We start from the raw sequence: 24,041 nt of genomic DNA, 5'->3' as shown, positions 1-24,041 counted from the left end.
CTCGTTACCTGAATCGACGGAGCCCCGCCGAACTATTTTTAGGGTTCCGTACCCAAAGGGTAAAAACGGGACCCTATTACTAAGACTCCGCTGTCCGTCTGTCTGTCTGTCAACAGTTGAAATTTCACACGATGGCGGTGGCTCTTTTTATGAAGCGTCAACAGACTACGGCACCGCGACCTTGGTGCGGTGCGGTAGTCTGTTACGGCTATAATAATTTGTAGCAACCATGAGCCGTACGCAGCCGAGAACGCCCGAACCAAAGAATATAATACTCACTATGCCCGAACGCTGCGGTTTTCCCCCACTGACGCGCCATAATATAGTCTGGTATACACAATTTGTCAGTCGGTAAAAGGTCGATAAGGACCAGGAAAATTATACTCATCCATGAATCTAGTATTAAACTGGATTGGGCATGAGTGGTGGGGATAACTGACAGAACGGGATAGTCTTACGTATCTTTCAGTAGGAGTAGCAGAGAAAGCGCTATTATTGTTTGTCCTTGTCACAGTCTCACATATTTTTTGTTCCCCACCTTTTTTTTAGTATGGATAATGGTGGGCAACAAATAAATTTGACCAATCATAGTGACGCATTTGCGTATGTTTTGTCCCTCACGGAGGCACGCGTATATACTTCTATAGGATCCTACCTTCTATGTACTCATCCCTTTCTTTTGGGTACTAGTACTAATGAGACAAAGTATGATTTTCTCTGTACATATGTTTGAAATGAGGACAAACGCTACAAACAAAAGCTTGGCTCAAATAACTCGCATCCAAGCCATAATTGTTACAAAAATGATTACCGTCACATTGACACTGACATTTCTTTTTTTAATAGATTAATTTGTAATCATGAATCTAGGATATACCTGGATCTGGCATGAGTGGTGGGGGTAACTGACAGAACGGGATAGTCTTATATATCTTTCAGTAGGAGTAGCAGCGAACGAGCTATTATTGTTTGTCCTTGTCAGAGTCTCACATTTTATTTGTTCCTTTTTTTTAGTATGGATAATGGTGGGCAACAAATGAATTCGACCAATCACAGTGTCGCATTTGCGTATGTTTTGTCCCTCACGGAGGCACGCGTATACCACTTCTATACAATCTTACCTTCTATGTTTGTAATGCAGGGCAGCTGTGTTTATAGTTTGAAAATCGATAATCGGTATGAACTATGAATATCCGTACATTGTTAAAATTACAAGAAAAATATTATCAAAAGTACAAATAGGATTATGTAGGTTGTATAAATTTTAACAAAATTTTAGATTTTTTGATTTCTGACGTTATAATATTACTGCACTCCGATTTTTAATCGATATTCTTTTTACACAATATAACTACTGACTACAACCAGGGGGGAGTCACTACTTACTATACTGGGTCAAGCAGATCTTGTCAGTAGAAAAAGGCGGCAAATTTGAAAAATGTAGGCGCGAAAGGATATCATCCCATAGAAAATTTGAATTTCGCGCCTTTTTCTACTGACAAGATTCGCTTGACCATCTATATACATATATTATTATACTCTTTGGTCACTACGCAGTTTAGGTACATTTGGCCGACGGCCTCCCGGGCAGGGCAGGCGTATGGCAGTGGGCTGCTGCTCGACCGCACGGTAGTCATGTCACGTGGCGCTCGCGAAAAGTAAATTCACCGTTCGTGCGCGGTTATAAGTTTCAATTTTGTTGCAGTCGGCGAGTATAGGTATAATTTTATACCTAAATCTGACTTTTGTGAAGGAGTGAATTTTCTGTACGGTAGTACTATTAGTTATTCTGTGCTACAACACCAAAGAGAATTAAATCACTACGTTTTAAGAGTCGGCACTTACGAACAAGCCTTGAACCGAACTATGAACGTACATTGTGCCGACACACCAAATACAGGCTTAAATAAGTCGCATCCAGGCCATAATTGTTAAAAAAAAAACAACTCTAGGGCTCGACCCTTCCAGTACCTACTGTTTATCGATATCGATAAATGTGCGATACGTGCTGCTGTATTTACTGTACTACTGTAACAGTATATTTTGAGAATCACGTGGATTAATAAAATAAAAAAAAACATTATATAAACAATTTTATTTTACATGATAAAAATAACATATTTTATTATTCAATTAGGCATATTACAATAGGCACTTATGAATTCGCGCGCATTCTTTTTTAATCTGGTTCCTTTTTATTGAAGGCACTGGATGGAGAATGATTTCCACAAATGAACTTGTTTCCATTCAGCTTTTGAATACGTAAATAAATACGCCAAATCCTCATTTCCTGTTAGCTTTGCCCATAATCGACATCTGAAATAAAGAGATTATCGATAAATTGGTCGTACACTATTCGTGTCTTAGGCCAAGCGCGCACCACGACTTTTTGTCGCGCGATAATTTAGTCGCAGAAATGTAACGTATGTGTTTATATGGCAGTGCGCGCATATGCGACAAAAAAATCGCAGCGATTTTAAAATTGTGATTTGTCACATTTTTCCGCGACTGCTCGCGACGCGATTGTCGCAAAGTGAATTGCGGCATACGGAGTTGTATGGCCCCGCGCGCACTGCGATAATAAAATCGCACCCGGACCTCAGTCGGCTCAGTCGGCATATCGCTCTCCAAGCGTCACCATGTCGGAACCTGCTGCTGAAGACGCTAGATGTTGACCATTTAATTATGAAAATAGAAGGAGATCACCTTTGTGGTATAAATACTCAAAGTCATACAGCGATCACATATTAAAGACAACGTTTCATGACAAACGACTGGTACGAAATCCATGTTGAGAATGAACAAACCGCGACTTTTTCATCGCAGTGCGCGCAGTGAATTTTCTGCGATATATTACAGCGCGATTCTAAAATCGTGTCGCAAAAACTAAAATCGTGGTGCGCGCTTAGGCTTAGGTTACTTAGTTTTTTACTTAAAAAGACTTCATTCACAAAATATTTTCGTTTTAATCATGGATTGTAAACGACTAAAACTAAATCAAACTTAACGACTCAAAGTAAAAAATGAAAATATTGCATACAAACATCAGTTTACCGACCGGTTCGGATCAAGTGGAAATCTGGCCAAAAATACGTCAGTAGTTAGTCTTCTTACACTCCCACCACAAACTTCACATTTCCTTAAAGATTTGGCCCCCATTTAAATAACAGCTAAAGTTATTTATTATATCTAAATCACAATAAAAAATAACCACGTATTTCCACGTTCACGACAGTTTAAAAATAAAATAAAAAAGTAAAAAATAAATAAAAATAACAAAAACAAAACCAAAATAACTTAATTTTATTTCTTTAAAAAAAAGGGAACCGCCTTCAAAAAACAACCCACTGAAAAGCATTAAATAATTTTTATATACCCCACCCCTATCCTTATCCATTCCTTATCCCGTCCTAAAGCAAAATTCTGCCAAAAAGTAAGTAATACCTAATAATAGGCAAATTAATAACCATCCGGGTAATTACTTAGTTTTTGAAGGCGGTGCCAAACCAAAATGTTAGAGAACCAAAATTTTAGACAACAAAAAACGCTCCACTTAAGTACTTGCATAAAAAAGACGTACGTAGTTCACTCATTAATTACTATCTACTCCTATTTTTTCTGTTTGGCAGCAAAGAATGTTTTTGTTGGTTTGGCACCGCTTAGCAGCGCCACCTATCGGGTCCAAGTGGTACCATTCATGTATATTTAAACCTTCTCCAGAATTTAACAAATATTTTTCTGAAAACCGCTTCAAAATCAGTTTAGCCAAACGCGAGATAATCGCGAACAAACATACAGAGATACATACAAACATACGGGTCAAACTGAGAACCTCCTTTGTTTTTGAAGGCGATTAGAAAAAAGTGAATTGATCCACCTAGAGGAACCCTGCAACATAGGCATACGACGACGAGTCGGTTAACCAAAACAGTAGGTGCCTATCTTGCACCAAACCTGAGTGCCACTAGGTACAGCCAGGGTTCAGCATCAGCTCTATCTTAGATACTGCTCTCCCAAGCGCTCTTAAAGATGTAACGGATGACCAAAATAGCGTGGGCCTATGTTGCACCAAACCTGAGTTCCACTAGGTACAGCCAGGGTTCAGCATCAGCTTTATCTTTGGTACTGCTCTCCCAAGTGCCCATTAAGGCGTGTCGGATGACCAAAATAGCGTGTGTCTATCTTGCACCAAACCTGAGTTCCACTAGGTACAGCCAGGGTTCAGCATCAGCTTTATCTTGGGTACTGCTCTCCCAAGTGCTCATCAAGACGTCTTGGATGACCAAAACAGCGTGTGTCTATGTTGCACCAAACCTGAGTTCCACTAGGTACAGCCAGGGTTCGCATCAGCTTTATCTTTGGTACTGCTCTCCCAAGTGCCCATTAAGGCGTGTCGGATGACCAAAATAGCGTGTGCCTATGTTGCACCAAACCTGAGTTCCACTAGATACAGTCAGGGTTCAGCATCAGGTCTATCTTGGGTACTGCTCTCCCAAGTGCTCATCAAGACGTATTGGATGACCAAAACAGCGTGCGTTTATGTTGCACCAAACCTGAATTCCACTAGGTACAACCAGGGTTCAGCATCAGCTCTATCTTTGGTACTGCTCTCCCAAGTACTCATCAAGACGTGTTGGATGACCAAAACAGCATGTGCCTATGTTGCACCAAACCTGAGTTCCACTAGGTACAGCCAGGGTTCAGCATCAGCTCTATCTTAGATACTGCTCTCCCAAGTGCTCATCAAGACATCTTGGATGACCAAAACAGCGTGTTCCTAGGTTGCACCAAACCTGAGTTCCACTAGGTACAGCCAGGGTTCAGCATCAGCTCTATCTTAGGTACTGCTCTCCCAAGTGCTCATCAGGACATCTTTTGGATGACCAAAACAGCGTGTTCCTATGTTGCACCAAACCAGAGTTCCACTATGTACAGCCAGGGTTCAGCATCAGATCAGCTATATGTATACTAAAACCTTCTCCAGAAAATAACAAACACTTTGCTGAAAACCGCATCAAAATCGGTTCAGCCAAACGCGAGATAATCGCGGACAAACATACATACATACAAACATACGGGTCGAACTGAGAACCTCCTTTTTTTTTGAAGGCGGTTAAAAATGACGTTATTGACGTTTTACTACCGAGGTTGGTATACCTAACGAAAAGTAAGTATAATACGTCTATGTTAAAAGCAAGTATGGTATGTGCTACCAAAATGCAAAGGCAGTCATTTTAATTCGATAAGATTATTTCTATGCCTCAATGTTGGTAACAAGTACGTTCCTAATTTTTCATAGTATGGCATGAATCTAGTATTAAACTGGATTGGGCATGAGTGGTGGGGATAACTGACAGAACGGGATAGTCTTACGTATCTTTCAGTAGGAGTAGCAGAGAAAGCGCTATTATTGTTTGTCCTTGTCACAGTCTCACATATTTTTTGTTCCCCACCTTTTTTTTAGTATGGACAATGGTGGGCAACAAATAAATTTGACCAATCATAGTGACGCATTTGCGTATGTTTTGTCCCTCACGGAGGCACGCGTATACCACTTCTATAGGATCCTACCTTCTATGTAGTATGGGGTGTCGATGGACTGTACAACACTATTTTCAGTGTTGCCAACTTGGCATAAATGATGCCAGATCTGGCATATTTTCACTCGTTATGGCACCACAATTTTCCATTTATTTTAGCATCTGGCATATTTTTTAGCATAATTTAGTCTAAGCCAAGTTTGCACCAACTTGGTAGCAACAATATGCACCATTGCCCTATGTGGTTCATATTTTCATATAAATTTTGACTTTCGTGGATAGATGGACGTCGACGGACTATATAAAGTTGGGCAAGCAGATCTTGTCAGTAGAAAAAGGCGCCAAATTTGAAAAATGTATGCGTTTTAAGTGTCTAATTTCAAGTGACATATAACCATTTGTTTTTACATATTTCTTAAAAAGTTTGGCTTAATTTTGGCATAATCTAGACATTAGTCTAGCATTTTTTCAAAATCCGAGGTGGCAACACTGACTATTTTGCCAATACCAAACAAGATCCCAGATCAGATCAGGGATTTTGTTTTAACTATATTTAACTTGAAAAAGGTATTTCCCATAGTTTTTTTAGGACAAATAATTCTCAGGAATCTTTAAGTGAGTGTGGATATGTTTCTCAACACCAGTGCATAATTGTTAAGTAAATCAACCAAATATTATTACGATTTTCTCCTTTCACAGGTTTCACAGTATTCTGTCTTCTCTGGCCTATCATTCTAGCAATGACATCGTTTATAGAAAGGCAGAAAAGCCTTTTTAACCATCTAAAAGATGCCGAGGAACAAATCAGCTTCTCCAAACACAATAAAGCTGAAACTCCGCATGACAATGGAGAAATGGACCGCAGGCACTACAGAAAACTAAAACATGAAATGAAACAGTTCAGAGGTAAAGAAAGTATTTATAAGAGACCCGAAGCTTCCATGAGGGACTGTTTACGAGCGCGAGGAATCCCAGAATATGTGAAAAATCCCAGAAAATGGGTGTATTATTCATTATCAGATGTGACACAAGAGCAGATGTCAGATTCCACTAATTCTGCGACAGCGCATGCATTCATTCGTGAATTGGAAGAAAGAGAAGCTGCTAAGACTAGAATGGATCAAGACTGTGAAGGGCCTGAAGAGTTTGTCTTCAAAAAACCTATTTTCCATATATCAGCCACAGTAAAAAAAGCAACGGAACCAGAAATACCAAAAGCGGTATTTAAAAGCAGTAAAGTTCTGATGCCTGAATATGTTGTGGGGAGAGCACAAAAGAAAGAAAAGAAACCTATGAGAAAACAATTGCCTGAAAATAATGAGGATAATGAGAAGAAAGCGGCACTAAAGTTAAATCATCTGTATGACGATGATGGTGAAGATGAAGATTAGTTATAATTGATGTGTAAAACATAACATTATGTTGCTATTATATTTTATTGCTTAAGGAATTGAATGTTGATTATTTTCCTTTGTGTACACTTTCCAATTGTACAGAGTGAGATACCATCAAAATAATGTGAGTACCATAAACCACTCTACTGTCACGGATCTAGTAATGCCTAGTTGCTCACCCTCCTAGCAGACAAGAGGATATTTTGTTTGCAGTAACAAAGTGTGCATGGGCTTTCCATTTTTATGAGCATTTGATATCATTCAATACAATCACATTCCCAACTTGGTTACACCTTAGTGACCTTACACCCAAGTACAGTAGCTACCTTTGACTGATATACAGTGCCAATTTTTTTTTTGGTGTAAGTACCTAATATTGTGCATAAGGTTTACTTTACTGGGGCATTCCTAACACCAGACCCATTCAATAATCATATTGAGTAAGTTATTTTACTTTTGATGCTAGGCTCTAGTCTGGCTCGGGATTAAAGTAATTGTTAACATTTTTATAGGATTGTCATCAGCATCACTATTGCCAATAAAAAAGATGTGTTTCCCTACTAGGTTTGGTTTATACTGTACAACTCTACAAGGGAATATAGGTACTTAGTGAAATGACATGAGTCCGTATTTCATAATTTTATTGTCAATATGATTAGCATTGAGATATAACAGCTGACTCAGACTTAATTTCCAAATTGTCGGAAGCCTGACTTTCAGACTTGTCTGCAGAGAACGTACTCAAATCTCGCATCATGGAGTATGCGTCTTCACCATCAGCATAATATTTAGGCTCAATCTCCAGGATTTTAAAGCCAAGAGAGTTAGTGTACAGGTTCAATGCAGCTCTGTTGCTTTTTCTGACATGGAGCGACACATATTTTGCCTGTAAAGAAAAACAATATGATTAGTTTTATTTGCAAGTTACAAAAAAAAATATTTTTTACAATAATACCACCTATTAGAATGAAGAATGTTTGACACAGTATGATAATGGGCACAGAATGATTGAGCTTGTAAGAGTTAAGAATGGTTGTGGAATTGGGTCATACTAAGTTAAGAGGTAATCGCTTATATGAAAAAGTGGCACATCATAAATGTTAAAATTTTGATCTAATTATACAATATTTTTATTGAAACAACTCGTTTATGTATAGTTGTAAGGTGATCAGTCATTTTTTTTATTTTTTACCATTTTAGAAGACACCAGGGGAGAGACCGTACTTTTTCTATGTAATAAAGAGAGAAGGGTCTCTCCCCTGATCTCTTTAAAAACATAAACAAAATCGAAATTTTGACCAGCCATCTTACAAATTCGTGCAAATTAAAGTGTAATGATTCATTTAAACAAGAATTCATACCTCCACTGTACATTTTGAAAAATTATGAGCCAGGGGAAAGACGCCAGGGGAGTGACTTTTTCAAGACAAATCAGATATAATTGTGAAAGTATTTATTGTGAATAATTAAATTAAAGTATTTATATAATCTATGCATAAACTATAGTAAATATACAAATACAATTGAGTATTTATATCAATAATTTTGAAATAAAACTGACCAGGGGAGATACCACTTTCATAAAACAACATTGTCAAGTAAAGAGGTCAATGATCAAAATGACTGACAATCAGAACCAAATGATGACTGTTGCAGGGTTGGTTGTTAGTGTTGAATCAAATGCATTGCTATTGGGATTAAAATCGCAATAATTAAAATTATAAACCCAATATTTTTACATTTACATAATGGCCAGGGTAGGAGACATAGAATTTGGGGGACCAAAATTTAACATAAATATTTTTTATGAAAAAGATAAATTTAAAGGATTTTATTAATAAAATTACAATCAATATTTGTTTTAATTTATGAAGTATACCAAATTTAATGGATTTATGGGAATTACAACTGGATAAAATTACTGATTTATTGTAAAACCTGCAAAGGGACAGGCCAGGGGAGGAACATTTCGCATGTTTGAGGTGCAATAGTGACAAAACTGAATTAATTAATAAATTGAAATTGACTGTCTATAGAGGAAATGCAATCTTCTAAGGGAAATTACCATAATTTATTTAAATTGTTTAAGAAAAGTATGGATATGTATCATGGACACTGTTAATACCTCTTAACTTAGAATGACCCAATTATTTTTTATTAATTAGCAAGATCGAATCTGTTAACTAACACACCTGGAAGCATTCTACCATGGCCAAGGAGGCTTGGTTCATGAGTTTTTGAGCGAGACCCAGGCGACGGTGTGACCTCTTCACAGCCAGTGATGTTATGTGACCATGTCTGTTATCTTCTCCATCCTCTTCCATCTTGGCCAGAACATATCCTGTTGGATACAGATAGTGTATATTATAAATTGGATTAAATTAGTGAAAACACTTGATCTTTGCATTCATAAATAAATATGACCCATGTGTGTGCCTTTGCACATTTTATGAGTCTTCATAAGTATGTGAGTCCACCACAGACAGGGTAACAGATAAATAGTAATGCTACTATAGCTATATTATGGAAGATAATGCTATGATGGTTTATGCATAACTTAAATTGATATTAGATATAAAGAGGTCAGTTACCAACAATATGTCCTTTCTCATCTTCAGCTACATAACTGAGCTGCGGCCAGGATAGTCCATGATAAAAATAATATTTCATCTGATAGTTCTCCGGCAAGCAGAGCAAGTTGCAATGCTGCATGTTCATCAAGTCACTTGGGCGGGCACAGCGGATATTCATCTTGACCTAAAAAATAAAACAACTGATTAGTTACTTGTTTACTCATTGTTAAATCATGCACTACATGAGTGATATTTCTGTGTTTACCTTAGTTTTAATTGGATAATAGTAAGTTAGTCTCTTCTAGTTTTCCTAGCTTTAGGCTGCCTAGTCTCTGATGCTGGAGGGGTATCTGACATACCCCCCAACAGTTCCCTAACAAAACGGAACTTCGACAAGCAGCACTTCCACACAATATACCAACCTGAAACAAAGGACAAAGAAAATTCATACTGTCACTCTTTGAATAATGTTCACAAGCTTTACATTAATGGTAATGATGCTGGTTTCTGTTAGTAATGTGATTTAATAAAGCGAATTGGGCTACTTACAAAACAATACAAAAACAAAAACTAGAAATACACTACATACGCAGGTTACAATAGCTAATATCACTTCCTTCATTTCAAACTAAGCATGGAATTATTAAAGGTGAACACAGGATTATGCATTCAGTTTACCAGATAAAACTACAAAAAAATATGCCTTCCGCTTATTTTAATCAGTCTGAAACTGCGTAAGAATATGTTTTGATTAGAGAAGTTGCTCACGCAGAGAGAAACAGCGCCATTTTGAACCATCTAATATGGAAAACAATAATATAGCTGGAAATTACTTGTATTTAAGTTAATCATTAGTTACAATAATGCGGTACATACTTTAGGACACTTATTACACTACAGGTTATTGGTTTTCAGCTTGAGCAATTATTATACTAGCCAAAATTATGAAATTAATGTTCTAACCTAAAATTATATTTTTTTTTCTTTTTTGACATGCGATTTTTTTTACTCACAAATGTGGTACTTCACTTCACTAGCAGTTTAGTATCGATGATTTGAAATCGATTCTAAAAAAACGGAGGAAACGTTTTACTATGATAAATTTTGAAAATATTGACCATTATATCACACTGCTAGATAAAATACGAGACTACGAGTTTGAAATAAAAAATCGCAATGTCAAAATGAATATAGCTGGTCAAGCAAGTTTGTCAGTAGAATAAGGCGCGATATTCAAGTTTTCTATGGGACGATAACCCTTCGCGCCTACATTTTTTTAATTTGCCACTCTTTTTTACTGACGGAAATGGCTTGACAGAGTATAAATTAAAATGTTTATAATCTCTTCAAGCAGATCAACCATATAATAGAGTGTGGAGGAGGCTTATGATTTGACTGACAGAAAACGTCAAATGTTAAAACAAAACAAATTTCACAAAATACACAAATTTGTAAATCAAATCGTAGAACCGTCGTCTTGAGCTCAATAATCAATTTATTATTATTACTACCTCCGCTCTAATAAGGAATGAGTAAACACGTTCATTAATACAGAAGATTTATAAATGCTCTTCGGACATGGAAGAAGAAACACAAGACGATAAGCTTTCCGCTTCTATTTTCTCGTAAGTTTTCTAGAGCTAGATTTATTAGCGACACTACTCTTGTACTCATGAATAAAGCAAAGATTAAGTAGCTAGTAAAATAAAACAAAAATAAAATAGCCTTTATTTACAGAACAAAGAACAGTTGCACATTATCTCTCTATTATCTTATCTTCCATCTTTTGTATTCTTTGTCTGCTTGCCCTTCGGCAAAGGCCTCCTCCAACCTTCTCCACTCTCTCCGATCTATTGCCACTCTGCTCCAGGTACCTGGGGCAAAGTAGCTAGAATGTTACCTAATGCAGTCATTTTATAAATTTCAGACGACACAGGAGTCCAACATTTAGTAGAAATGAAGTTCAAACCTTAATAAATATAGTTGAAAGGCATAAATACACAATCCTTAATAAATCAACTAATTCAGCTGTGAACCAGGCCAAAGAGCTTTCATGGGAGAAGATAACTAATATATTTAACAGTAGGGGTTTCAAGCATGAGAGAACCACAGATTCTTTGAAGACGAAGTGGGAGAATCTTAAGAAAGATGCAAGAAAACTTGCTAAAAATTTAGTAGATGATAACAACAGTTACAGTGATCTGACTAGGCAAATAGTGGCCATGATGTCTGACGTAGAGGCCAATGCTCCTATGGAACAGAGCCAAAACATGGAGGATAATGATGAATTTAATGGTAAGGTCAAAACAAGGTTCACTCAAAAAGTGTGCATGCATATTACCAGTGATGGGGGATTTGGTTGCAACGCCGATGGATCTACTAGAATTTTTTGTATGGATACAGGAGTAAGCCCGCAACATGGATTGAATTATTCACAAAAACGCTATCTTAATATTTTTGAAATAGAATTACCTACTAAAAACATTTCATAAGAAAAAACAAACATTATTTACCCCTTGTGGCAACCAAATCCCCGATCACTGCATATTACCATTGAGCTGTCAACACAAATTCTGAGCATTCACAAGAAATTTATAAACAACTAGAGAACCAATTTTAAGGAAACTTGAGAGACACCTTCACCCATGAAACATGTTTTATCTCTTTCTTCTTTTGAGATTAGGGAATAAGGTATATTTCTTGCAAGTAGATATCAAAACTAGTTTACTATGGAACCTTATAAAAGGGACTAAACTGTAAGTGTTGTTGGGATATGTAAATTCCATGATTATATAAGCTTCTTTATCATTCCTTAACATTATTGCAATTGCATCAAGATCTGCCAACATTGGTCAATTTAGTGTTGCTATTAGCACAGTAAACCCAACTAAATCTAGAATAATAAATTTTATTAAAAGCAATGTCTTATTTGACCTTTTTCAAAAGGCTAAACCAATATAAATATTATATTTCAGAGCCTGTTTCAAATGATGAAAAAGAAAGTCAAAACTTGAAAATAAAGTCCTATTGGGAAAGTGTAGAAGAGAAGGATTCTGACGACTCGCATGGTAAGTGTATTGCAATGTAAATACCTTTTCCAAAAAAAACATTAAGCTTTATTTTTTATCCATTTATATCTATTTTTTTTTGTTTTTCAGATGGAAATGATGGAGAAAAGAGGTAATATAAAGATGTTATGATTAATAAATATTTAAAGACTTTCATTCATACTAACTTTGCATACACGAAATTAATTTTGGCATATGTGTAAAAGAAACTAACTTGACACAAAAACATATTTTATCAGCTGTACCCGCTGGGACAGGTAATAGATAAACTATCACATTCAAAGCTCGTTTTTTTCCTTTTTTTTTTAATTCATCTTTGCTATAACTCTATCTGTCCCTGTTACAGAACTAACCGATCCCTCAATTTCGCCCCGCAAGAGTGCAGCCTCCTACTGGAATGTGTACGGAAAGAAAAGAGGTTTGTATTCTCTAAAGAATATAACGCACACGCCATTGGGTTGAAGAATAAAGCTTGGAAAAGGGTATGTTGAGATTTGACAAACTTTATTTTTAAATTGGCAGTTCTCAAGTTACTTTCTTAATAAGTATGCAAGTTTAATTATCTTACTTAGAATTGTTAATTCAAAAATCCAATTGTTTATTTGTTGTTGTTATTTGCTGAGCGTTCTTTATTATTTGTTATTGATACTTATATTTTTTACTTTGAAAATATCTGAAATAAATATTAAATCATAATTTTAGCGGGTCTATCGTCAATGTATTTCGTTTTCCTTTATTTCCGAAGTTTATTTGATTTAATATGTCTAGAAAACACGAAAGGTTAATAATGTTTTACATTAAATAAACAGTATAAACACACATTTTAATTCACCTATTTCAAATAGGTACACTCAATTATGATTTTATTTTGATTTATTTTATTCAAATTAAGAAGAAACGCAGTACAGATAGATCTTCAAATAAATATAAATAAAAAGGTAATTTTCTTTCACTCCAGTATTTCAACCTTGTATGATTTCAGATATCTGAAGCTTTCAACAATAAGAGCCCTCAAAAGAGATCCCAGAAGGTTTTACGTACAAAGTTCAATAACATGAAAACAGTGGCTAAAACCATGGGTATCAAAGATGCTGTTAGGAATTTTGATATAAATAATACAAAACATGATAAATTGATAAATGAAAGCGCCAAGGTGAGTAGTTATTGATTTTTGCTCTAATGCCAGCAGTACCCATATCTTCCCATTAAATCTTTATTTGAAACAAAACAAGAATTTCAAGTAGTGTTTATATGATAGCAATTTTTTTCCAAATGGGTTAAGGACTTTTTGAGTTGTTCGACAATATCTGATATGATGAATATTTCTGACGACATAGCTCTACCCTTAATACATTTAAAAATAAATAACCGCTCATTTCGTGCTCGGGATCGGAACACATCACTGAACACGAAACTGTCAGTAGTAGAATACTCAAAAATATAAAACTATAAATAACGGCTTGACCTCTCCACTAATTAGCAGAAGAACTACTGCTGACAATGTGGTACATATTTTGTCTGAAAACTTTTAATGAGCATAAAGGTGTTGAGAAATTACGCAAGACCGGACCCTATTTCTAATAAAGTTCAAAATAATAGTGGCAAATACATTTCAAATCATTATTGAAGTTATGGTTTCTTACAACAGCCAATCAAGTCAGAGCCTATGTTCGAAATGGAACTGGAGCTAAACGGGCCAGATGACGACGACCGTCACAACTCGGACAGCAACCACTTCGCGCCAGATCCTCTCAGCACTGTCCTTAATAGCGATTCAGGAATAGGTATGTAAAGAGTAACATTTTAACAAAATTATCGCACAATTACCTACTCGAAAAGAGAAGACCCAAGTGGGGAATTTATCGTCGTAATCTATCAGCGCTCCATAAGTACAGGGTTGGGCAGATTAAGTGTCCTAGTTTTAAATAACCATAAAATTAAAACAAAGCTTCAAATCTGAATATTAAACTTGTTTTTATTTTAAGCATACTCTATATTTACAAAATTAATTCATTAGCTCAAATCGCTCTTATTTAACCTGTATAACTTTACGCATTCTACCATAGAATGAGTTGCACGCGGCACGCACTACCTCATCTGGTATATCGTCACATATCTTGACCAACCGATGATTGAATGAATTTAAATTAATTCCCTGTGTGCTGCCAATCCTGCTGAGCATGTATCCCCATATAGAAAAGTCCAACGGATTCAAGTCTGGTGAAGATGCAAGCCATTCTTGCCACGGTATAAAATCTGTCAAATTTGTTCGACACCAATCTTGTGTACGTTTAGCTTTGTGAGACGGGGCACTGTCTTGTTGAAAGCAATAATAGTCATCCTTGAATTTCAATTCTTGATTGAAAACCCCTTGACAAAAAATATAGCAGCATACTCTGCTTATTGAACCTAAGTCATAGCAACCGTAGCAGTTATATGTTTACAAACCTTTAAAAATTTACGCAATTTTATAGACCTAATCGTTTTGCGAAATAAATAGGAACATTTTGCTTCATTTCAGGTTCAACACACTCGAGTTCTTGGAGTCAAGATAATAAAGAAGTAGCAAATTTAAAATTGAAACTATTAAATTACAAAATGGAAACAGCGAGAGTAAGTATTCACTTAGATGTCACGCTTTAATTGAATAATGAAGTAACCGTATTAAAGTCATTTTAACTATGTGTGTATTGTGTACCCATATACTCTGATAAAATAGCATAGTTTATGTAATGATGTGTGTTTATGCTTGTAACCGAACGTAACTATAGTTCGTTTTTTTAGTATTAGAAATAAGGTAAACAATCTTGATGTGTCTTTTAATTGAAAAACACATTTTAAAAATAAGTTACGGCAAATATGTAACAATTATGAATCTAATACGATCATTTATATTCTTCTGCTTTCATAAGTAATAGTTACTGATTTTTAAAAAGCGTTTTTCAATTAAAAGACATGTCAAGATCGCTTACCTTCTTTCAATTTCTTTCTAATGCTAAAAAAACGAACTATACAGACTGTCTTGAATGAACCAATGCTTGTGTCAGTGACAGTGACAGCGATCGGTGTTTGTTTAGTATAGACGCCACGCCATTTAAAATAAATGAACGTAGCTATTGAGAATGCCACGGCAGAGATACTTGGTTGATGTTTGATCTCACATCGTGTACTTATAACTTAATTTTAAAATAATTATATTAATAAACCCAGTGTTGAAAAAAAAATTTTTTTTATTAGTAAACATTACATGGCGCAGTCGGTAGGATGTAGTTAGACAATCGTACAATGTGCCACTGAACTTTATTTTAGAGTGGTCATTAAACGGTTCGTCTTTTTTCAGCTGGAAAGACAAAGGCTAGAAGAAGCCGCTCGCGCATCAGCCGCAACCCGCGAGTCCGACTCCATCGCCGCTGCCCTACGACTCCGTGCCGCGCGCCTCGAAGCCGTCGCGGCCGCCGCCAAGCTGCCGCCGCAGCACCCCGCGCTACTCTACACTCCCGAGGAACAGCCCGCGGAGAGATACTTGCGGCAGTATGAACATACTTGAAGATGTTAGTACTTTTTTTATTATTGTAACTTTTTGAACGGGACAGTTGAACGCTTTGATCGCTAAGAACAATTTTAAAGTCGAGAGTTGTCGGGCCCGTAGCGCACAAATTATAAGTATACTATCAAAGTAACATTCAGGTGTTCAAAGTTTACATTTGTTTTGGCATGTGCATGATGAATTTACGAATAGATATCACAAGTTTTGAGGTCCAACTTATCAAAGCTCCTAAGTATGTTTATAAAATGAAGCTAACAATTTTATACAATAAGCTGGAGGGTTATTTGTACTGAACCACCAATCCATACTAATATTATAAAGGCGAAAGTGTGTCTGTCTGTCTGTTACCTCTTCACGCTTAAGCCGCAATACCGATTTAGTTGAAATTTGGTATTGAGATAGTTTGAGTCCCGGGGAAGGACATAGGATAGTTTTTATGCCGGAAATCATCCCTGAAGAGAGTGCAAAGGGGGGTGGAATTGAAAGAGTTAATAAATCGCCTAATCATTGAAGTAAGCAATGCGCGAATTGAATGATTGCTATTAGCATTATCCAGGCGCTATACCTACTTTAGCTGCTGTCACTAATTCCACGCAGACGAAGTCGCGGGCAAAAGCTAGTATTTTTATAGACAGCGTAAGCTCTTATGATGAATTTGTTTGTAAATGTTCTTATGATATGACATTTCGAGCTCGTGTAAGGGTGTTCTTGGCGGTCAACGGGTTAAGTCATTAAGTTCGGCAGTGACATTCGTAGTCTATAGATTTGTCACTTTTGTTATAAGTACCACCGAAGGAATTTCAAATGAAAATACAATAACTTAGATACGAAAATTTGTATATTTTACTTAATTGCATTTTACATGATGATAAATTATAATTCGATATTAAAATTAATATTTTTTAAATATGCATTTGTACAATTTCCATCTATAACTAACTAAACTACGACACCTATTTGAAATATATTACACATTGCTAATTTACAACATGCTTTTTACATAGACTACTTCTATCTAGTATGTTTATGTATAAAGTACAAAACGTAAGTACATACATACATACACAATGCTATCGTAGTAGTGTAAAGATTAAGTAATGAGCCACGAGTCTATGTGACAAGCTTTAGAGTCCAAAGGAGTTATGATTTTAACAATAAATTTTCCACTTACATTCGGGTAACCTGCCGTAAAATTAGCCACTATCCCGATATCGGTCGATATTAACAAAATTACTGTGAAAAGCGACTTATTTTAGGATAGGTTACCCTAGTTTTTCAATACGTAGAATCTTTTAACTTCTGGGCTATCCCACACGCATCTTAAATTAAGAATCGAAATATCTATGGTCTCTAATTATTGTCTATGGTTAATGAAATATTCATAGCAGAATATCAGATACCATAAAAAGGCAGATTCTTAATCCGTGTGGAATGAGCTATTTAGTGTTAAGACTCCAAAGGACTCATTTAACATAATACATTTATAATTTGAGCGTGATTTGAGTCAATCGCGATCGTAAAGGGGTCCACTGATTAACAGTCCGCCGGACGGTATCGGCCTCTCAGTTGTTCGGAACTGTCAAAATTTTGTTCTAACTGACAGGCAGATACCGTCCGGCGGACTGTTAATCATTGGGTCCCTTAAAACGTGGTTGCTTGTCCGCTGACCACTGGATTTTAGCTACCAAATACCGGTTATATTTGCACGATGACTCGTGAGGCAAGTTTCAGGAACATTCTTGTTCTTTCAGAACAAATCATAGTCTTATTCACGTATAGTATTATTAAGTCTTCCAACATAAAAATGGCACCAACAAGAAAAAACAGCACCAGGTTTCTCAAAAGCTTGTAACTTGTAATACAAGCGGATGTCACTTTTTGACAGCTTTTGTTAGAAAGGGACTTCCACTTGTGTTACAAGTTACAAGCTTTTGAGAAACGGGCCCCAGGACCCTATTTAGTAAAGCTACAAGTTACAATTTTCTTGTCAGCGCTTGACAGTGCTTGTAAAATTGTAATTGGTTTATAAAATTTAGGGCCCAGTAGTATAATATCAATAACTGACAAAAAAAATGTGCAATGATATTATACTTATGATGATAATAATTAAGATATGACAACCATCCGATTGTTAGAAAAGAAACGTTATGCCCCCGGCATAAAGTACACTTTCACACGTACACAATCTAAAAGTCGTAACTAGCTGATGCAAAATTGTATAAAACCTGGACGGACAACTCAACTCACTACTGCAAATGAGCATCCAGCAATTAAAACCTTACAGTTGACATCCGTGTCGTTTAAATAAATTCGCCGAGGCATACAAACTACGTTGATCCGAGTAGGATCCCGATAGTCGATTAGTACTGTCTCTTCTTTAGCGCGCTCCAGATCTGCGAAATCGACTCCACACTCGCGTTCGCGGCTTCGCGCCGCGATTCGCGCACGAGTGTGGACCGGCTTTTCATAAAACCACCACAAATGTCTTCTCGATAAACGTTTTATGTACTAAACATGTGATAACTCCAAAAGCCTATTGGATAAAAAATGTCAATAAATTGACATCACAATTTTAGCATTGTATTTCATTATGGCTCCTTAGCTCAAAAAAGCTCAATATAAAACTTTAGTTAGTTACGAGTTCAGCTTTTTATTAGCTTCTGATGAATCCGGCTTAGGGGCTGTCCATAAATTACGTCATCGATTTTTGACGATTTTGGACCCCCCCCCATAATCATCCAAAAATCATGCTTCAAATGACCCCATTTCCTCCTACTTCATGCTACCGTCATCCGATGTCCAGACCCCCCCCCCCCCTAATTTGAAATGACGTAATTTATGAATAGCCCCTTATCAGAGATAAGTTATCACAAGTTTAGACGTCTGTGTTAGAATTATTAAATTTATACGTAACTTTACAACTTTGCTATGATAGCGTCCATTCTAAATGCGTTGTCATTACCTCACTTGATTCTTTTGAGCGTCTTTGTATAGCAGGGTAACTATCGGAACCCTATAAATTACTAATGGCAGCCTTTAATTTATTGTAAGTAGATCATATTTATGCTAACATTAAATACAACTATTTCGTCGTCATTATGGCAGTCGTGTTTACATTTTGTAGACGTGGGTACTATCTCGACAATTCTTTGGTAATGATTCGCTTTCAAACTCCTTGATCAATAATGATTGTGCCTTGATTTTTCTAGTTTTCTTACATAACTTATGTAGGTACCGACGCGTTTTAACTTTAACACCATATGCACCGTACCTTTTAGCATAGTTCACTATGTATAGGTATCGGTCCGTCAACCTCAAATAGAGGCGAAATATTTAATACGAAACATCTAGACCTGCGCAGCAGATTATGTTAAACTTGTATAAGCTTTACATACAATTGTCTTTAATCCAACACCAAAATGGTTTCAACATAGCCAACGTGATATTATTCACAGCCTAACGTTCAAAAGAACCGTCCGTCGTACAGTCCAAATGGCTCCGCTGGTACTTCACATTCACAAGGACGTCACTGGCTTTAATTTCCTTCAAAAGAATTGTTCATTTCCACTATTATATCTGTAGAGTGGCCAGTGAAGGTGGAGTAGGGTTATGCGGCGTGCATGGCGTCAGAGGGGTGGTGGGTGCGGAGGGGGCGACGGCCGTCGCGGGGGTCAGCGGCGTGTCCACCGGCGGGTCAGCGGCGCGGACCAGAACCCGCCTTAATTCTTGTGCTCGTGCTGCTAACGTTCGGGCGGCCTCGGCCATCTCCGCCACGGCGCTTGCACACGGGAACTGTTGAGCAGCGGATTTGGTCTTGGCGACGGTGGCGGCGAGCGCGTCAGACAGCGCGTCGGAACATCGGAGGGCTCGCGACTTTAAGCCGGCGTGTTGGGCGCTCCTGTTGGACAAACAAACTGTCAGAACTGAGGAAATTGGTGTCACAGATGTATTGAACAGCAAACATCGATCTATATCAGATACCTATACAAACAGAATAGTTTAAAAATGGGGCACATTGTAATCATGACCCCAAGGTGACATTCAAAGACCACTTTTGATTCCTGTGTTATTGACGCAAAACCACCTCTACGCATCTGAAAGCGCTGCTTATAGTTCCAATCTAACCCCATTCATAAAACTTTACGGACCTGATTTAGTTAAATTATGTTTTATCCCTTTCTCGCAAATAAATAAGTCAAAATGACAGATAAAGACAAACGATTATTAGCTAATTGAGGCTTGTAGCCGGTTTATGAATAAGGGGGTAAGTATATAGTTGTTACTCACCGATGGACCGTATCCCCAACGTGAACGATTCGGTGCGCGCTAAGCACAACGAACTTGCCATGCGCGAGGAAGACGTCAGGCGGTTGACCCATCTCAACAGTCCGTAAGAACGCTTCGACGGCCGTGGCGAGATGCGCTCCGTACGTAGCCGCCTGTGCGGCGTAGAACGCGGCGAGTTGACGGTCGTCGGCGGGCAGGCGTGTCGCTGCTGCTACTGCGCTGACCTATAACAAAAGACATATTGATAAGCGATAATTCAATAAATTTCATTTTTCCTAGCTTAGAATATACATAACATAATGTTGAATGACTGTAACACCTATGTACGTTGTAACACCTATGTACCTATGCTTAACCCTTTACCGCATGGATTTTTTATTCTCCCCGAATTAAATATATGTAATAAAACACTGTCAATGTAACATAAAAAAAATTGTGAAAAAAATCTATATTCGACCCAATTAAAAATAATAGTAAATAACAATTTGTTCCAAATTTGGTACTTTATGTATTAGTGGCTAACCGGAGCCCGATTATAAAACTGGTCAAATTTGGAACTGTATGCAATATATGTATGAAAATGTAAGTTTAAAAAAAATCACTTACATTTTCAAAAACTATTTATTATTTTTGGTAAGGTTTAGGCTATGGTAGCGGTGGTGTGGTGGCGGAACGTATGCTTGTTTGTCATTGACGTAGTAAAATAATTTGATCGTTATTGGTTATCTGTAGCTACCAGCTGTCACCGGTTATCTAACATAGATTTTTAACAATGCGGCTAACGTACCCAACTTAATAGAAACAAAATAAAGAAGTAGCTTGCCTGGGTGCATAAGGTTCCATATTTGGCAAACTGATAAAAAAATCACTAATGCATAATGTTCCATATTAGTCCAATCCTTCTAGCTTGTAACGCATAGTGTTCTATTTCAGGAACAAACTTTCACGACATCATACATAGTAATTTAAATATAAATGCTTACATGTTTGACCGTAAAATCTCGCGGCATATATTTTTCTAATACTCAACGCTGGAAATTTATTTATTGCACTAAATATAACAACGAAAAGCTAATTACAAAAGTAGTCATTCACACTTGCAAGTAAAATTGCCGGACGTCGGTGGAGATGATAACGTCATATGGACCACACACTAGTTAGAAGCTGTATCGAGTACAGAAAACGTTCAGTAGTATTCATAGTTTCTACCTCTTACAAGTTCAGTAAAACAGATGACGCTAATACCAGTCTACGAGGATAATTTAATTACGTTCCAAATTTGGACCCATATGCGGTAAAGGGTTAACAAATAAAAAAATAGATTGATTGATTGATTGAAAGGTCGCAAATCATGATGTCAATCATGATGAAGCAAACGCATGACTTCTCTTTTAAGGTCTCTGAGCTGTGGCTCAATTACTTACTGCTTGGAGCAGTCGCAAACCAAATACAAAATTAACTATAATTAGGTGGTGTAGGTACCTCGCCAGCGTGGTCGGCATCCCTCACAAGCGCGTCAAACGACGCCCGTAGCTTGTCGGGTAACGCAGCGCGGATTTCGGCGTTCCGTCGCCCCACCGCCGTACGTGATTCTAGGCGGACGTAGTCGTATTCTTCCGTCCATTCGTGTTCTGGAACTGTGCCTGCTGACCGCCTGGACAAAACGAAACACCGGTTAATTTATAATGAATAGCTTGCTGTCTTCATGAAGACGATTTCAACAAATCTAATCGATTCGACTAGTATTAGAAGATTCCGCTGCGTCTTAATTCAGTCTTCAGTATTGTCGGATTTAAGTGACCGTGACAGCGTATGAAATACAAGTACATTATTAGTAGAACAAATAGCGAAAACTTTAGCCTGTATTCCTGATTTCCGCTTTTAAAGTGCATCATCAGAATTGGTTACAACTTAAATTCTACTAAGAGGTCTTAATTAAAAAGTAGCGACACAGAGATGGGAATGCTCTAAAAGAAGCTGCTCGCCTTACATCCTCAGTCGAGGATCTTACAGAGACAACTAGCTGGTCCAGGGCATTTTGCGTCCCATCTGTTGGTTCTCGCTCGCACTCTAACGACTCGGCGCAACCTTAAAGCTCTGTATCTGTATGAATGTTGTGCTTGTTGAGAGATCTTACCTGAATAATAGCGACGCATTCCCATGTATAAACGAAGCTGCTCGCCTCACATCCTCTGTCAAGGACCTCGCACAGGCAACCAGCTGGTCCAGGGCATCTTGCGTCCCGTCTGTTGGTTCTCGTTCGCGTTCTAACCGCTCGGGCGCCCAGTCGCCCGCGTCCAGCGCTGATGTCGCCTCGTGCGTTATGCGCTCCGCGTCCTTCAGGGCTTTAACTAGTGGCCGTAGCTTTACTGCGATGCCTGGAAATAGTAAGGTTAAATTAGTCTTTGTTCATAAAAAGAAGCCTTAATTCCTTACACAGCAAACAATATCTAGCAGAACTGGAATTTCTTGCAGCAAGTCGCTATCTATACGTAGAGTCTGGCACTGGCGCTAGGTACCTTTATCCTGGGCATCATGCGCGTTGGCGAGCGTGGCGTCCGCGAACACAGCGAGGTCGTGCAGAGCGGCGCGCAGGCGCGCGCCCGCCACGCGCACGTCCAGCACGCGCGGCCGCAGCGCGCCGCGCCGCCGCCAGCCCGGCGTCACGTATGACAGCAGCCGAGACACTGCCGCTGACGCTTCCTCCTGTCACAACAAATTGATATAATCAGATATAGGAATAATGGTGTCGTGCCTATGACAAAAAACATGGACTTCGAGTATAAGGAGTCAACCTTGAATGCGTTTGACATAAAATCAAAGGGTTGACCACCAAGGAAAAATTGTGTTTTCAAGCAAAATAATTGTTGGTACGAGTAGTCCAGCAATAACGCTGCAGTACCTAATACATTAATATGAGTGAGTTGTCGGAAGCACTTCGGCGTCGACTTATTTCCCCAAACACAAGGTTATGCTGCATACCTCTCTTTTATAAAAGGAAAGATGTGCAATTAAGTGAATCGCTAATTGCTAGCATTAATAATTGTAATGGCGTCACAAGATAGCAGGAGCGCTCACAAACGGAGCACATTATATTTAAGTACCGACCTGTTTGAATGTACCTACGGATGTCAGTGAGATGCGCGGAGGCGTTCAGAATGTACAGAGGTGTGTAAAAATGTACCATGGGTGAGTAACTTGCCTGTAATCTCTCCAAAGCCTCAAGCGCCGCGTCACAGGGCAGCGGCAGGGCGCGCGACCGCGGCACGTCATACGTGCTCGAGTGTGCGGAGCTGCCCGAGTTGGCGGAAGCACTGGATGTGGCCGATGTAAGGGAGCCGGTACCGCTGCAAGCTGAGTCTGCGCTGGCGGGACGGGGCGCGCGCGGGGCGTCATACCTGGCGAAGAATGTTTGGTCAGAAAATTGGACTTTAGCTTTGTGATCTTGGCTCATTGTATAAAAATTAGACACTTAATATATATATCAGCGCGTCTCAGACCTACAGGATGAATTCCTGCATTTACGAGTTGTTAAGGGTGTGCCTGAGCCCGGGGCTGTGGCCTTTTAGATGGATAGGATCTATCTACCCTCTACAATTCCACGGAGCTCCTCTGCACAGGGAGCGGAGTGA

The 24,041-nt window shown here is 38.0% G+C and overlaps 4 protein-coding genes across 7 annotated transcripts in view; 2 read left to right on the top strand and 2 right to left on the bottom strand.

Moving 5' to 3' along the window:
* The first annotated feature begins 6,183 nt into the window (after positions 1 to 6,183).
* On the top strand, positions 6,184 to 6,995 carry LOC134795493 (U5 small nuclear ribonucleoprotein TSSC4). Its single transcript, XM_063767345.1, has one exon. The coding sequence runs from the start codon at positions 6,281 to 6,283 to the stop codon at positions 6,929 to 6,931; it is 651 nt and encodes a 216-aa protein (XP_063623415.1). The 5' UTR covers positions 6,184 to 6,280; the 3' UTR covers positions 6,932 to 6,995.
* A 563-nt stretch (positions 6,996 to 7,558) lies between these two features.
* LOC134795553 (N-alpha-acetyltransferase 11) lies at positions 7,559 to 10,528 on the bottom strand. 2 transcript variants are annotated; one of them, XM_063767447.1, is made up of 5 exons: positions 10,384 to 10,528; positions 9,773 to 9,929; positions 9,526 to 9,691; positions 9,127 to 9,275; positions 7,559 to 7,820 (listed from the first exon to the last, which is right to left on the bottom strand). In XM_063767447.1, the coding sequence occupies exons 3-5, from the start codon at positions 9,683 to 9,685 to the stop codon at positions 7,590 to 7,592; spliced, it is 540 nt and encodes a 179-aa protein (XP_063623517.1). In that variant the 5' UTR covers positions 9,686 to 9,691; positions 9,773 to 9,929; positions 10,384 to 10,528; the 3' UTR covers positions 7,559 to 7,589. The 2 variants fall into 2 exon arrangements, with proteins under 2 accessions (XP_063623517.1, XP_063623516.1); XM_063767446.1 differs by lacking the exon at positions 10,384 to 10,528 and adding an exon at positions 10,057 to 10,302.
* A 396-nt stretch (positions 10,529 to 10,924) lies between these two features.
* On the top strand, positions 10,925 to 17,029 carry LOC134795532 (uncharacterized). Its single transcript, XM_063767419.1, has 9 exons — positions 10,925 to 11,132; positions 11,435 to 11,802; positions 12,483 to 12,575; positions 12,666 to 12,687; positions 12,922 to 13,057; positions 13,558 to 13,728; positions 14,224 to 14,359; positions 15,097 to 15,188; positions 15,916 to 17,029. The coding sequence occupies exons 1-9, from the start codon at positions 11,086 to 11,088 to the stop codon at positions 16,120 to 16,122; spliced, it is 1,272 nt and encodes a 423-aa protein (XP_063623489.1). The 5' UTR covers positions 10,925 to 11,085; the 3' UTR covers positions 16,123 to 17,029.
* A 2,613-nt stretch (positions 17,030 to 19,642) lies between these two features.
* The window catches only part of LOC134795521 (breast cancer anti-estrogen resistance protein 1), a 118,156-nt gene continuing 113,757 nt past the window's right edge, over positions 19,643 to 24,041 (bottom strand). For all 3 annotated transcript variants that reach the window (XM_063767403.1, XM_063767404.1, XM_063767402.1), the window contains exons 5-10: positions 23,612 to 23,807; positions 22,929 to 23,115; positions 22,547 to 22,787; positions 21,892 to 22,063; positions 20,410 to 20,633; positions 19,643 to 20,020 (exon numbers count right to left, since the gene is read on the bottom strand). In XM_063767403.1, coding sequence (XP_063623473.1) covers positions 19,693 to 20,020; positions 20,410 to 20,633; positions 21,892 to 22,063; positions 22,547 to 22,787; positions 22,929 to 23,115; positions 23,612 to 23,807 — 1,348 coding nt within the window. In that variant the 3' untranslated portion in view covers positions 19,643 to 19,692. The remainder of the gene's footprint in view (positions 20,021 to 20,409; positions 20,634 to 21,891; positions 22,064 to 22,546; positions 22,788 to 22,928; positions 23,116 to 23,611; positions 23,808 to 24,041) is intronic.

Source organism: Cydia splendana, chromosome 12 (genome assembly GCF_910591565.1).
Source record: "Cydia splendana chromosome 12, ilCydSple1.2, whole genome shotgun sequence".
Taxonomy (NCBI): domain Eukaryota; kingdom Metazoa; phylum Arthropoda; class Insecta; order Lepidoptera; family Tortricidae; genus Cydia; species Cydia splendana.
This window is presented reverse-complemented; position numbering and strand designations above follow the sequence as displayed.